At 62.9% G+C, this 11,743-nt stretch overlaps 2 protein-coding genes across 3 annotated transcripts; both read right to left on the bottom strand.

Moving 5' to 3' along the window:
- Nucleotides 1–283: 283 nt before the first annotated feature.
- On the bottom strand, nucleotides 284–3,690 carry Irf7 (interferon regulatory factor 7). Of its 2 annotated transcripts, none has more exons than XM_047517088.1 (11): nucleotides 3,619–3,690; nucleotides 3,004–3,361; nucleotides 2,757–2,919; nucleotides 2,458–2,671; nucleotides 2,136–2,218; nucleotides 1,882–2,059; nucleotides 1,599–1,688; nucleotides 1,436–1,522; nucleotides 976–1,365; nucleotides 767–885; nucleotides 284–685 (listed from the first exon to the last, which is right to left on the bottom strand). In XM_047517088.1, exons 2-11 carry the CDS (start codon nucleotides 3,021–3,023, stop codon nucleotides 530–532), a joined length of 1,500 nt encoding a protein of 499 aa, XP_047373044.1. In that variant the 5' UTR covers nucleotides 3,024–3,361; nucleotides 3,619–3,690; the 3' UTR covers nucleotides 284–529. The 2 variants fall into 2 exon arrangements, with proteins under 2 accessions (XP_047373044.1, XP_047373043.1); XM_047517087.1 differs by having other exon boundaries at nucleotides 2,136–2,224.
- A 1,194-nt stretch (nucleotides 3,691–4,884) lies between these two features.
- Nucleotides 4,885–11,743, bottom strand: Cdhr5 (cadherin related family member 5). The gene is made up of 15 exons (XM_047517366.1): nucleotides 11,617–11,743; nucleotides 11,366–11,541; nucleotides 11,028–11,078; nucleotides 9,848–9,940; nucleotides 9,606–9,707; nucleotides 9,400–9,510; nucleotides 9,148–9,318; nucleotides 8,781–8,871; nucleotides 8,536–8,633; nucleotides 8,256–8,456; nucleotides 7,892–8,005; nucleotides 7,736–7,820; nucleotides 7,143–7,634; nucleotides 5,892–6,085; nucleotides 4,885–5,439 (listed from the first exon to the last, which is right to left on the bottom strand). The coding sequence occupies exons 1-15, from the start codon at nucleotides 11,723–11,725 to the stop codon at nucleotides 4,975–4,977; spliced, it is 2,553 nt and encodes an 850-aa protein (XP_047373322.1). The 5' UTR covers nucleotides 11,726–11,743; the 3' UTR covers nucleotides 4,885–4,974.

An 11,743-nucleotide genomic window follows, 5' to 3' on the forward strand; every position in this document is an offset into this window, starting at 1 on the left:
CAGGAGTCTGGGGCAGGGAGGGGCTCCTGGACCCTTCTCCAGGTGGCCCCTGTGTCTCTGGTTTAGCAGTTTCCCCATTTTCAGTTTTAAAATTTCCTTGTTCCCCTTCAGATAATTGTTTCAATGTTTCAACAAGCTGCTTCTCAGGAGGCAGAGCACCAAGTGTTGGTGGTGGTTGCACAGCGCCGCGGACCTCGAGACTGGGACAAGCCCCGCTGGGCACGTGACGCACCCTCCCCACCTCTCCTGGTGGAACAACTTCCCCGACACTGATCTTACGGGCATTTGTGTCAGCGCGTGGTTTATTGGCACTTCAGTGTATGGCTTGAGTGCACTGTAGACAGGAGAGTAGGGAGGCAGGGGAGGACTGCACTGTGCTTAGTGGGCATCATCTCCCTTCCAGCAGCCCCAGCAGATCCTTCAGGGAGGTGGCATGCAGCCCAGGCCCAGCATGTCCACTCAGTGCTACCAGCCAGGACAGGGCAGCACTGGTTCTTGGCACTTTGTTTGGCGCAGCTGGGGGTGGGGGCTAGGCTGGCTGTTGAAGCTCCATGAGGAAGTGTTCAATGTCATCGTAGAGGCTGCTGGTGCTCGACAGGGACAGGCTGAGACTGCCGCTGTCCAGGGAGGACACACCCTCACGTTGCACACCCTCCAGGTACACCCGGCACAGCCATGGCTCCAGCTGCAGGGGGGCATCTGTCAGGGGCCTGGCTACCCTAAGGGCCAGGCAGTTCCTCCTCACCCTTCTGGCCCTGGGCCTCACCTTCACCAGGACCAGGCTCTTTTCCTTAGGCCTCCCTGCTGACAGGTCCTGCCCAAAGCCCAGGTAGATGGTGTAATGTGGGGAGCCTTGGCGCCTTCGTGTCCGGAACTCCCCCAGCTCTGCCAGATGTGGCTCTGGTAAGCACCGTGGGCAAGGCTCCCAGGGAACCACCGAGACCCAGCCCACTTCCCAGGCAGGTGCCTACTGACCTCGGAAGAAGGTGTTGAAGTCGAAGATGGGGGTATTGCAGTTGCGTTCCAGCAGCTGGGCTGGGCTGGAGGGGTTGGCCGAGCCCAGGGGACTGCCCACCTCCCAGTACACTTTGCACTTGCCCATGCGCCGAGCCCACAGTGCCAGTCCCCGAAGCTCCAGCTGTAGGCCAGGGGTCACGTGCTGCAACAGCTTCTCTGTATAGTGCAGCTGCTTCTGATCAGGGAGCTCAGCAGGGCTGGGGAAGACCACCTGCTGGGGCTCTGAGGCCCTGATGGCTGGGCCAGGGGGTCCATACAGGAAGACGCAGCTGGGGTGCCCCACCACCGCCTGCAGCACTGTGCGGCCCTTATACATGATGGTCACGTCCAGGGCACCTTGGATGGGATCTGCACAGACCAAGCTGTGAGTAGCAGGCGTGTGTGGAGCAGGCGGTGCCCACCACTGGGGTCCACTCACCTCCCATTGGGGTGCAGGTGCTAGGGAAGGGTGCTGTTCCAGGCTCTTCCTCATGCAGAGGCGTCGGGGCCCTACCCTGGCCTGCATCTGGGAAGGAAGGCCTGAGTTGGCTTCTGTGTCCAGGCCCCTCCCCCACCCTACCCCAGGTCCTCAAGCCCCTCACCTGTCATAAGGCCTGGACATTGAGGCCTGGGGCTGGGGACAGCTTCCACAGCCCATGCTGAGGAAGGCTCCTCTGAAACGTGCTCTGGTCCTGAAAGTGACAATGGAACGCCCAAGTTGCCCAGCTGTGGTGGCTGTTTCTCTTGGACTTGCCCCTCATACTGCCCCAGCACCCCATATCCTCCTCAAGGGCCCATCCCAGGACACAGGGCCCCTTTCCCTCTCCCCAGGGACTCTGCTGTCCTGACTGCCTCTCCCCTTGGTACCACCCTGCTGTCCCTCACCAGGAGACTCCAGAGGGGCTGGATCTACCGGCCAGGTATCCTCCAACAGGTGGTCCCCCAGGAAGCTCTGCTGAAGAACCTGGAGCAAGGGGTCCCCTGTGTCACCTGCCAGGGTGGGTAGAGGGCTTGGGGCTTGCAGCTTAGTGTCTCCTGCCAGGAATGGTCCTAGGGGCCCACCCTGCAAAGGAAAGATAATCCAGCATAAGCAGCTCCCTACCCCAACAACCAGGGGCAGAGCCGGGCAGAGCCTGTACCTGTCTGGGCAGGGCACCTTCGAGAGCCTCTTCTTCCCCCTGGTAGATAGCTGGACCTTCTGAGGGAAGGGGGCCAGTTGGACCTGAGGCTGGCAGAAGACCTGGTTGTGAATGTCTTGAGTGGCCCCCAGTTCCCGGCACCCTGCTGCTTCCTTGCTGTTGGTCTCTTCCCCGAAGTGCCCTCCTAGCACTTGGTGAGGAGGGCCAGGGCTCTAACGCTGAACGCCTGAAGGTGGATCTGAACACCTGTCCTGGAGGCCGCACAAGGCAGAGCCTCTACCCATCCACCTTCCTCCCTGTCCAGCCCTGGTGCTGTCCTCACCTCTCCACCCCAGCTCAGGGTTGAGCGCATACACCTTGTGTGGGTCCACAGGGTCCCCTGAGTTGTCCTGCAGCATCAGGAAGAGACGCGTGCTGCGCAGCGCGCAGCGGAAGTTGGTTTTCCAGCCTGCACGCTCTGCGGCCTCAGCCTCTGGGGACGGCTGGTTGCCTCCGCTGTTGTTGGGTGGCCACCTGCCTCGGGCCACCGCCCAGGCCTGGGAAAAAGGACGGAGCACACAGGCTGAGCCTGGGGCTGCTGGGTCCTGGCCAGATCCTTGGTGGAGTGGGGCGGGGTCCCACCTTGAAGATGCGAGCATCTGCCTCTGCTAGGTCCTTGCGAGCGAAGTGCTTCCAGGGCACGCGGAAGACCGTGTGGGTGGCGTCCAGCCACCGCAGCCCCTCATAGCAGCCGCTGCTGACCTCTCCCAGAAGCCACTCTGCAAACAGAACACGCTGGACCCCCCTGTGGGTGGGACGCAGGCTTGGTCAGGGTCCAATGCAAGGTCCAGGGGTCACATGGGGAGGGAGGCAGGCTAGCAGTTCTCACCTCTGAGTAGCTACAGCCATTGTTCTTTACGCAAGGACAGTCTGGGAGTCAGTGCCCCGTCACGGAGATTCTGGGCAGGGGCAATGGCGGGTATTATCACAGGTGAGGTAGGTTTTCCTTATGTGCCCCTTCAGGTGTCAGGTTGTGGCCACAGTGTGGCCAACGTGTCACAAGTGTGACCCAGGTGTTGAGAGTCACAGATGTGGACTGAGGGCTTCCAACCACCTACGCTGCCTAAGTGTGGATTTCTGGGTCAAGGTGGTGATAGGTGTGACGACAGATGTGGCGAGGGCACACACGTGAAGTCACAGATGTTAAACCAGCGTCCAGGCCTGGACAGACGTTCACAGGCTGGACCCTGCGGAGACACGATGGGAAAGGCCGGGTGGAAGGGGAGGACCAGCGTCCAGGAAAGCGAAACTGCGCGCCGCGGGAAACCGAAACCTAAAGGGCGGGGTTGCCGGCCGGCGCCCTCCCGCGGCCGCCCGCCCATCCCGGCCCTGCCCCCAGGTCTCACGGACCCTCCCTCGGACTCCCCGACCCTTTGGGCCGCCCCTTCCCGGCCGCTGCTCGTTGAGAACAAGGACTCCCGCGTGGGCCAGGGGTCGCGCGTACCTGGATGCCGGAGCCGCCGGGACGGGAAGTTTCTCTCGCAGCGAGGCCGCAGTGGTGCTTTTATGGTGTCCGGGCCGGGGGCGGGCCGGGGGCGGGCCGGGGGCGGGCCGGGGGCGGGCCGGGGGCGGGCAGGTGCAGCCCGGGCGTCACGCGCTCCCGCGGGAGGTTCCGGGGGGCGCGCGGCCTGCTCCCCAGCCCCTGCGCAGGTGCGGGAGGCCGATCTCGCTCCGGGCGCCCCGCGGGAGTGGCGAAGGGTGGCGCGGGTGTCTGCTCGTCTCTGCCCGCCGTCCAGCCGCGGATTCTCCGGGAAGCAACCCGAAGCGCGGAGCGCGCGGGTAGAGGGGGTAAACCAAGGATTCCCGAACCTAGACACAAAATCAGCCCTGGCAGAAGTGAGGCTTCGTGTGGTTTAGTTTTTGCGTAAAGTAATGGAGTCTTGGGAGCGGCTGCGGTTCCGTTTGGATTGACAGTGGCTATTCCGACAAATACTCTTGAAATCAAACCTTTCGGAAAGGATTTCACGGTGACTTTTCATAAGGAAAAATGCCAGTGACCCAGAGGGTCAGCTTGACGGGCAGTCTGGGAGAAGTCCGGCCTGGGGTGGACCCCAAGTCAGCGGGGGTGCTAGAGTTGTGGCTGGGAGGGGAGCGCTTGCCTAGCACGTGTGAGGCTCTGGGTTCGATTCTCAGCACCGCATATAAATGAATAAGATAAAGGTTCATCAACAACTAAATAAATATGTGTGTGTGTGATTTAAAAAGAAAAGCAACTCTGCCCTCCCTCGACGCTGGCTTCCCCACCCAGAGGACTGTGGCCGCAGACCCCGGCTTCCAGCGACCGTCACCTCGGGACGTGCCCACGGCAGCGCCAAACGTGCCGGTGCGGGCGCGGGGCCGGTCCCTCCGCGCGGCGCAGTGTGTCCGCCCCCATCCCCTCCGGCCTCAGATTCTGAGGGGCTGCACCGAGGTCTTCCCGGGAATTCGCGCTGGCTCCTTCGGGCCTCCCCCGGGGCTGCGCTGGGGTGTGAGCGCGAGGCGGGCGTCTCTGGTGCGGCAGCCCTCCTCGACCCACCGTGGTTAGACCGGGAGAGGAACTTGACTACCAGCTGTCCCGAGGCCTCGGAAAGCCCAGCGGCGAGGGCGCGGCGCAGCTGGTTTACGAGAAGCCTCGCCGGCTTCCTCAGAGTGGGGACGAAGCTCTTGGGAGGGCGACCGCCCTCCCTGCACCGATTCGCGCGCACCCGCCTGTCGCCTCCGATTTCGGGATTGGAAAATGAAATTTTATTCTGCGGAAAGACGTGGGGGGCAGAGCAGACCCCCGGGTCCAGACCTGCTGGGGGCGAGCGGAGGGGCCTCGCTAGATGTAGGTGGAGTCATCGTCGTCGTCGTCGGGCGCGCTGCGGGGACCCCAGTCCCGGACAGCGACCTGGTCGCTGCTGCCCTCGCTGCCCGAGTCGCCCGCGCCGTCCGCGTCCACGGAGGGTGCGTTAAGGACCACCACGTCGGCCTCAGCCCCGATGTCCTCGCCGAACCACACGGCCTTGTAGCCGCCCTCGGGTCGCCGCTCCTTGGTCAGGATGGATCTCACAGCCGAGGGGCTGTCCCCAGCCCTGGCGGCCGCAGGGGACTCGTGGGCACTGGCGAGGGGGGCAGGGCCTGGGGACTCCGAGCTAGGGGACTCAGGGCCAGGGGACACGGGGCTGGGCGACTCAGGTGGCACCTCCACAGACTTGGAGCCCGTCCCAGAGCTTGGGGCTGGTGCCCAGTTAGCCTCGTGATCCCCCAGGAAGGCCCGATTGTCAAAGCCACGGGGCTGGGGCTCCTGCGGGCACAGCAAGGGCATCAGTGGGCCCCTGGTCTCTCCGCTTCTGCAGGCTCTCTGCCCTTGCCCACTTTTGTGACCCTGGCATGCGCACTTGCTGCTGCCTCCTGGATCCTTGCCCCTGCCAGTCCCCTTCCAGCTCTGCACACCCGTCTCCTCCACCTCTGTGCATCTCTCACCACCACCTCCCATCTCCGTCTCTGCGTCCTTCCACTATCTCCCCTCCCCACCTTGTTGTCTTTTGGTACCTTGGATTGAACCCAAGGGTTCACTGAGACAAATACCCAGCCACCCCCCCTTTGAAGTTACGATCCTGTCTCCATTTCTCCATCTCTCTCCACCTCTCCTCCTCTACCCCTGTCTTTCTCCTGTTCCTTTCTACCCTGCTAGGCCCCTGGCCCCCAAAAGGATAGAGGGGCATCCTTTTGGGGCTATTCCCAAAAGGATCTCACCGAAACTTTCCCAGAGCAGCAATTCAGTCGGTGACCATAGTGCTTGTGGATGAGGACAACCAGGCCCATGAGGGCCAGCAACAGCAGCGCACCCAGGACCCCTCCCAGCACCGCCATGTCCACTGTGGAGAAGCGCTGGTCATCCTTAGGGCCACCCTCTGCTGCGACATCTGCAGTGCTGCTTCCTGGTATCCCTGCGGAAGACGTGAATGTCTACTCTTAGCAGGCCTGGCCAGCCTGTGCCAGGCCCAAGCACCCTGAAAACAAGCCAGACCTTGACTGCTCCCCACCAGAGCTGTGGTTTTGAGGGGCAGGTGCTCTGCTGACCCCCACCAGGGAGATGTTGTGGGGACACCAAGACCCAGGGTCCCCCTAAGGACAGGGTGCTCCAGGCAGGAACCAACTTGTGAAACAACAGGAAGACCCCAAGGGCAGCCTGGAGGACACAGGGTGGACGGCTTAGGGAATTCAATCCCGGGTAGCCTCTGCATCCACTTTGAACATACTTTGGGCGTAGACCTGAAGCAGTGTTCAGCCACCCTTGACTGGGTTTCCAGTTCCACAGCCCCCAGGAATCCACCTCGTGCCTCTCTCTGCCTCTGGGGACTCCGGGAGGAGACTGGATCCCTGAGGCTGCACCCTGCTTACTGCGCAGACAAGTATCGGTGGCCCCTGGAGACCTCTAGGACTTGAGTCTGCTTGCTCTAAACCCACCAAGACTCCCTAACAGGGAGGCTAGCACACAGGTCCCTGCCCCACACGGTCCTGTGAGGTCTCAGGCGTGTCAGTACCCCAGCCCTGTAATCCAGTGTGGATTTGTTGTTCGTTTTGTTTAAGGGCAGGGTCTCACTATGTTGCCCAAGTTGGCCTCAAAATCTGGGGCCCAAGCCATCCTGCCTCAGCGTCCAGCATAGCCAGGGCCATGTACTCAGCCATGGCCCAGCTGTTCAGTCTTGACTTCAGTCCTAGAGCTCTCCTAGTCATTGAAGGAGTGCTCTCTGTCCTAAGATCCTAAAGTACAAATGGCCTTGGCCACTCAGGTTCACTGAATTTCTCCATCTGGCCTCTGCCCTGCACCCCAGGCCTTCCTCAGTTCTACTTCATGGAACCCTGGGCTTCCTGTGCTCACTAGAGCAGACCCCTGCTCAGGGTTTCAAGCCAGCCTGGTTAGGCCAGGCCAGCCTGGGCCTGTCCTAAAGGCATCCGCAGACCACCCCAGGTCCTGAGCAGGGCAAGTGGAGCGGGGACTACCTGAGGGCGGGGGGCTGCTGCTGGGCCCAGGGGCTGTGGGCCCGGAGGTCCCTGGCCTCTGGGTCTGTGCTGAGCCCCCACCGGGCGTGGCTGGTCTGGACGTGCCTGTTCCCACACTGGGGGTGGTCGTTGAAGAAGTCCCTGGTGTTGAGGTCTGTGCTGAGCCCCCACCGGGCGTGGCTGGTCCAGGGGAGGTGACCACTCCGGTACTGGGGGCTGTGGGCTGGGAGGTCCCTGGCTTCTGGGTCTGTGCTGAGTCCCCACTGGGCGTCCAGGGTGTGGGGGAGGGGACCACTCCCGGACTGGGGGGCCCCCCGGGTGTGGATGAGGTGGGTGGCCTCAGAGTCGTGCCTGAGGGTGGACGAGGGCCACTCCCACCTGCAGAGCTGGTTGTTGAGGGTCCCTGAGACATCCCAGGGAGGCTGGGGGCTTCCGACGTGGTGCTGATCCAGGGCCCAGTTGTTCTTCCAGTCTCTGGGGATGTGGGGGGCTCTGGGGAGCCGGGGAGTCAGGGCAGTGCTGCACTTGGTGCTGCTGCCCAGCATACCTGCCCAGGGGAGAAGCCATCCTGCATGGGGCCCCCAGAGGCTTACCTGTGGAGGGGGGCTCTTGCCCCGAAACACGAATCTCAACAACAGTGGTGGCTACGCCCGCGGTCACGGTGTTCTTGGCCTCCACCTGGGGTGGGAAGGGGAGCTTGTCCCTCCAGAGCCCCTGGGCAGCCCCCCGCCCTCAGAACGCCTCCCTACCTCTGCGTAGAAGACCCCCGCTTGCTGTATTGCCGTGGTGGTCAGCACGGTCTCCCCAGACATCTGGAACTCCGAGCAGTTGGTGATTCGATAGGTGATGGCCGAGTTGAGGTTCTGGATGAGGTGGTAGTGAGTCCTGGGCATGGCCGCCCCTCTTCATCCCAAGCCCACCCACTCAGGGCATGGCCGCCCCTCTTCATCCCAAGCCCACCCACTCAGGGCATGGCCGCCCCTCTTCATCCCAAGCCCACCCACTCAGGGCATGGCCGCCCCTCTTCATCCCAAGCCCACCCACTCAGAGGCTGAGCAGACCCCGGGACCGGAAGGTTGTGGGGTCCTCAGAGGCCAGGAGGGGGCTGCATACCGGGAACTCAGGGTCCTGAGCCCAGATCCTCAGAGGCTGAGAGGGGGAGGCAGTGTCCTTGACGGCCACACCAGCCCCAGAGCCAGGGGCCACCGTGCCACGGTACAGGCTCTGGGGGAAGTAGAGCTGGCTCCCAGTGGCCTGGTGGGCATCCACAGTGACCTGGGTCACTGAGTAGCGGGCCAGATCAGCCTGTTCACCCTGGGAAAGGAGAGGCAGTGGTGGTCAACAGGCCACAGCGGGCGGCAGCTGATGTCCTGCCACCCCTTGCTGCACCCACCTTGACCACCAAGAGGAAGGTTGTGGGGCTGGGGACGCTCTTGGTCATGGTGAGGTTGCCAGAATCTGGGCCAATGGCGAACGTGTTGTCCTCGTTTCCTGAGAGGACGTGTGGTAGAGTTCAGACCTGGTCCCCCACGTGAGGTCCAGGGTCCTGGCTGGTTCTGAGCCTGGTTCTGAGGCTGCGTCCGAAGCAGGCATGGGGTAGGGTCTATGGTACCACGGGGCAGGGAGGTCTTCTCTCACCCCCTATGATACTGTAGATCACGCGCTGGTTGATGCCTTGGTCTCCATCCACAGCATAGATGGGTCCAGGACGCAGAGTGAGGGGGGATGGCTGTGGGGGGAGGTCATCGTGGGGCTGGTGCGGATGCCCCCGTCGGCCCTTCCCCTGCTCCTCAAGGGTCTGAACAGACTTGGAGCACAGTGGGGTGGGCATGTGTCTAGGTCAGCTGGGCTGGGCGGGTGGTTTGTGAGAAAACACACATTCTCAGCTCTTCCAAAATCACAGCTGGACTTGGTCCACTGCCCCCCCAGAAACCAGGCCCTAGCCCTGGTCCCAGACACCCACTCTGCACTCAAGCTTGTCCCTGCCCTCCGGGACCCCCATTACCAGTCTGTGTCCTGTGGGGATGGCCCCCTGGTACTGGGCCTGGATGCAGACATAGCCATCTGAGTAGGAGCAGGGCAGGAACCAGGGTGGCCGCAGGTCAGCCGGCAGCACCTTCAGGACCAGGGTGGCAGTGGCCGTGTGGCTGGGTGTCACATGTTCTTCCCTTGTGTCCTGTAACAGCCCCTGTGTGTCAGGTAGGGGGACCTTGGACAGGGCCTGAGCGTCCAATACTCAGTGGGGCAGACCACTCACCCGCACCAGCAGCTGGAAGGTCATGTTCTGCCACTTGTAGAAGTCCAGGGCGCGGTCCAGCCTCAGGGCAGGTCGGTTTACTCCCAATAGGGAGAAGAAGCTGCCAGCACCCTGGGGAGGGGAGCCACAGCTGAGCCCCTGGGGGTCAAGAGGCAGGGGCTCAGAAGCCAAGGGCCAGTGTTGGGCAGGGCTGGGGTGCCACTGACCGGGGTCACTTCCTGCAGCGTGTAGAATAAGATGCTGTCTTTGTCACGGTCGGTGGCCTGTAGTTCTGCCTCGGGGATGACTGTAGAGTTCACTCTGGTGTCCTGGGAGCAGAGAGGAGGCTGACGTGGACACATGCAGGGCCTTTGTGGCCCATGGAGGAACACCACACCACTAACCCTCCTTCCTCTCACCCGTCCTGCGCCCAGCCTGGTGGCACCAGCTCTGGCTCCCGCCAGCTCACCTCCTCCACCTGCTGCTCCTTGGTGGTGAAGGGGAACTCTGGGGCATTGTCATTGATGTCCAGCACCACCACAAACACCCTCAGCTGCGTCACCTGCAGGGGTCACCAGCCTTGGCCCACAGCCCCCGGCTAGGCCCCAGAGCCCCACCCTGCCTTCCTTCACCCAAGTCTCATTCCTGTCCATCCACCATGTGGTCATCCATTCAACCGCAGGCCCTTCTGCCTGTCAGCTTGACAGTAATGGTGACCCCGCAGGGCAGGGGCCATCACAGGGACCCAGCCTGTGCCACAGGGCTCCCATCCTCCCTGGGCTTACAGGCCAGGCGGGCAGGTTACCGAGTGTGGTGGGAGGTGGCGAGCACTCTGAGGACCCCTCCCTCGGGCCCACCAACAGAGCCTCCAAGAGGACACAAAGAAGCAGTGACCTGCAGGGAGATCGGCCAGCTGCCCAGTTGGACTTTGCTCAAGTCCAATTCAAACAAGCTGAGGCAGACCCTCACAGCCCCCAGAGAGGCGGCCACAGCAGGGTTCCAGACTTGGCCAGAGGAACCGCCCTTCTCAGGTGGACGGCGCAGGAGGCTGTGGTTTTCCTTGTGCTGCTGGGGTAGGACCCAGGGTCCCCTCACACAGGAGGTGGGTAGGACCCAGGGTCCCCTCACACAGGAGGTGGGTAGGACCCAGGGTCCCCTCACACAGGAGGTGGGTAGGACCCAGGGTCCCCTCACACAGGAGGCAAGGGGCGAGTTCTCTGCCACTGTGCTGTGTTTAAGATGGAGGGCGCCTGCCTGCTAGAGGCACACACTGAGAAGCTTCCACTGAAGTGCCCAGGTGCTGGCCGGGTACAGGGGAGTGGATGGGCCAGGGACAAGAGGACCAAGTGGATCAGTAGGAAGTTTCCAGAAAGGAGACACTGGTCTGAGGCAGAGCTGCCAGATGTGCCCACAGAGGGCGGGCCAGCCAGAACCAAGCCCCACAGAGCCATCAGCAGGCCAGGGTGCCTCCAGGTGCTGGGGCAGGGGCAGGGGAGTCCACGGCGTCCACAGCTGGGTTGTGAGTCTGAGTCGGGGCAGAGTCTGAGAGGGAGGCAGCTAGGGTGGAGCCGGGAGGGCTGGCTTGGAAACACCCCGAGTGAAGTCAGAAAGGGCCCGGGGCCAGCGGGGCCAGCGGGCGGCGCACTCACCACCGTGTCCCCCCTCCTGCACTCCAGGTGAGCCTCCAGCATCGAGTCCTCCTGTGGAGGCAGCTGTCTTGTGAACACTGCAAGGTGCTGGCTCACCTCCCCGTGCAGGCTGGCAGCCCACACTCACCAGGATCCCTGGCACTGGTGCCGAGTCTGAGGGGAAGGGGCACTAGGCAGCCCCACCCCGACGGACAAGGCCCAGCCAAGGATCGGCCTGGAGGGTCAGTCAATGCCTGGGGGATGCAGAGCCCTGACCACCCCCAAATCTCCAGCAAGGGCTGTGGGCTCCCGTGTGGGGGAACCTGAAAATACACCCCACCCCAGGCTGCTGCCTGCACCTCATAATCAGGAATCACGTTGAGGAAGAGCTGGTTTCCCAGGATCCGAAATGCAGATGGTGTGGATGAAGGTCCGAGGGTCACCTGCTGGCCCTCCGGGATGGAGATGTTCACCAGGGGCTCTGTGATATTCGAGTTCTCCTCCACTTGGAGGAAAGTCTTGTCCACAGAGCAGACTGGGAGGTTGGAGAGGACGGGTCAGTGCCTCGGGCCCCAGGCCCTCCCCCCAACACCCACCAACCAGCATGTACCCTGGACCTGGGCTGTGGCTCCTGGGGACTGGCCAGGCAGCACCGTGAGCAGTGCCAGCAGCAGGGGAGGCCACAGCAGGGCCCAAGCCCCCATCTTGGCGGCTGTCATCTGGCGGGAGGGTCCAGC

The sequence above is a fragment of the Sciurus carolinensis genome, chromosome 11, assembly GCF_902686445.1.
Source record: "Sciurus carolinensis chromosome 11, mSciCar1.2, whole genome shotgun sequence".
Classification (NCBI taxonomy): Eukaryota; Metazoa; Chordata; class Mammalia; order Rodentia; family Sciuridae; genus Sciurus; species Sciurus carolinensis.

Bases quoted from the DNA above. Each gene is read 5' to 3' on its own strand.
- Irf7 (XM_047517087.1), bottom strand. From the start codon at position 3,023: ATGGCTGTAGCTACTCAGAG. The intron at 2,672-2,756 runs GTGGGACCCCGC...CCTTTTTCCCAG, and splicing joins CAGATGCTCGCATCTTCAAG to GCCTGGGCGGTGGCCCGAGG. The intron at 2,225-2,457 runs GTGAGGACAGCA...GTCTTCTGCCAG, and splicing joins CCCTGAGCTGGGGTGGAGAG to CCTCAGGTCCAACTGGCCCC.
- Cdhr5 (XM_047517366.1), bottom strand. From the start codon at position 11,725: ATGACAGCCGCCAAGATGGGGGCTTGGGCCCTGCTGTGGCCTCCCCTG. The intron at 11,079-11,365 runs GTGCAGGCAGCA...CTGCCTCCACAG, and splicing joins ACGTGATTCCTGATTATGAG to GAGGACTCGATGCTGGAGGC. The intron at 8,872-9,147 runs GTAATGGGGGTC...CTCCCCCCACAG, and splicing joins TCCCCACAGGACACAGACTG to CCATCCCCCCTCACTCTGCG.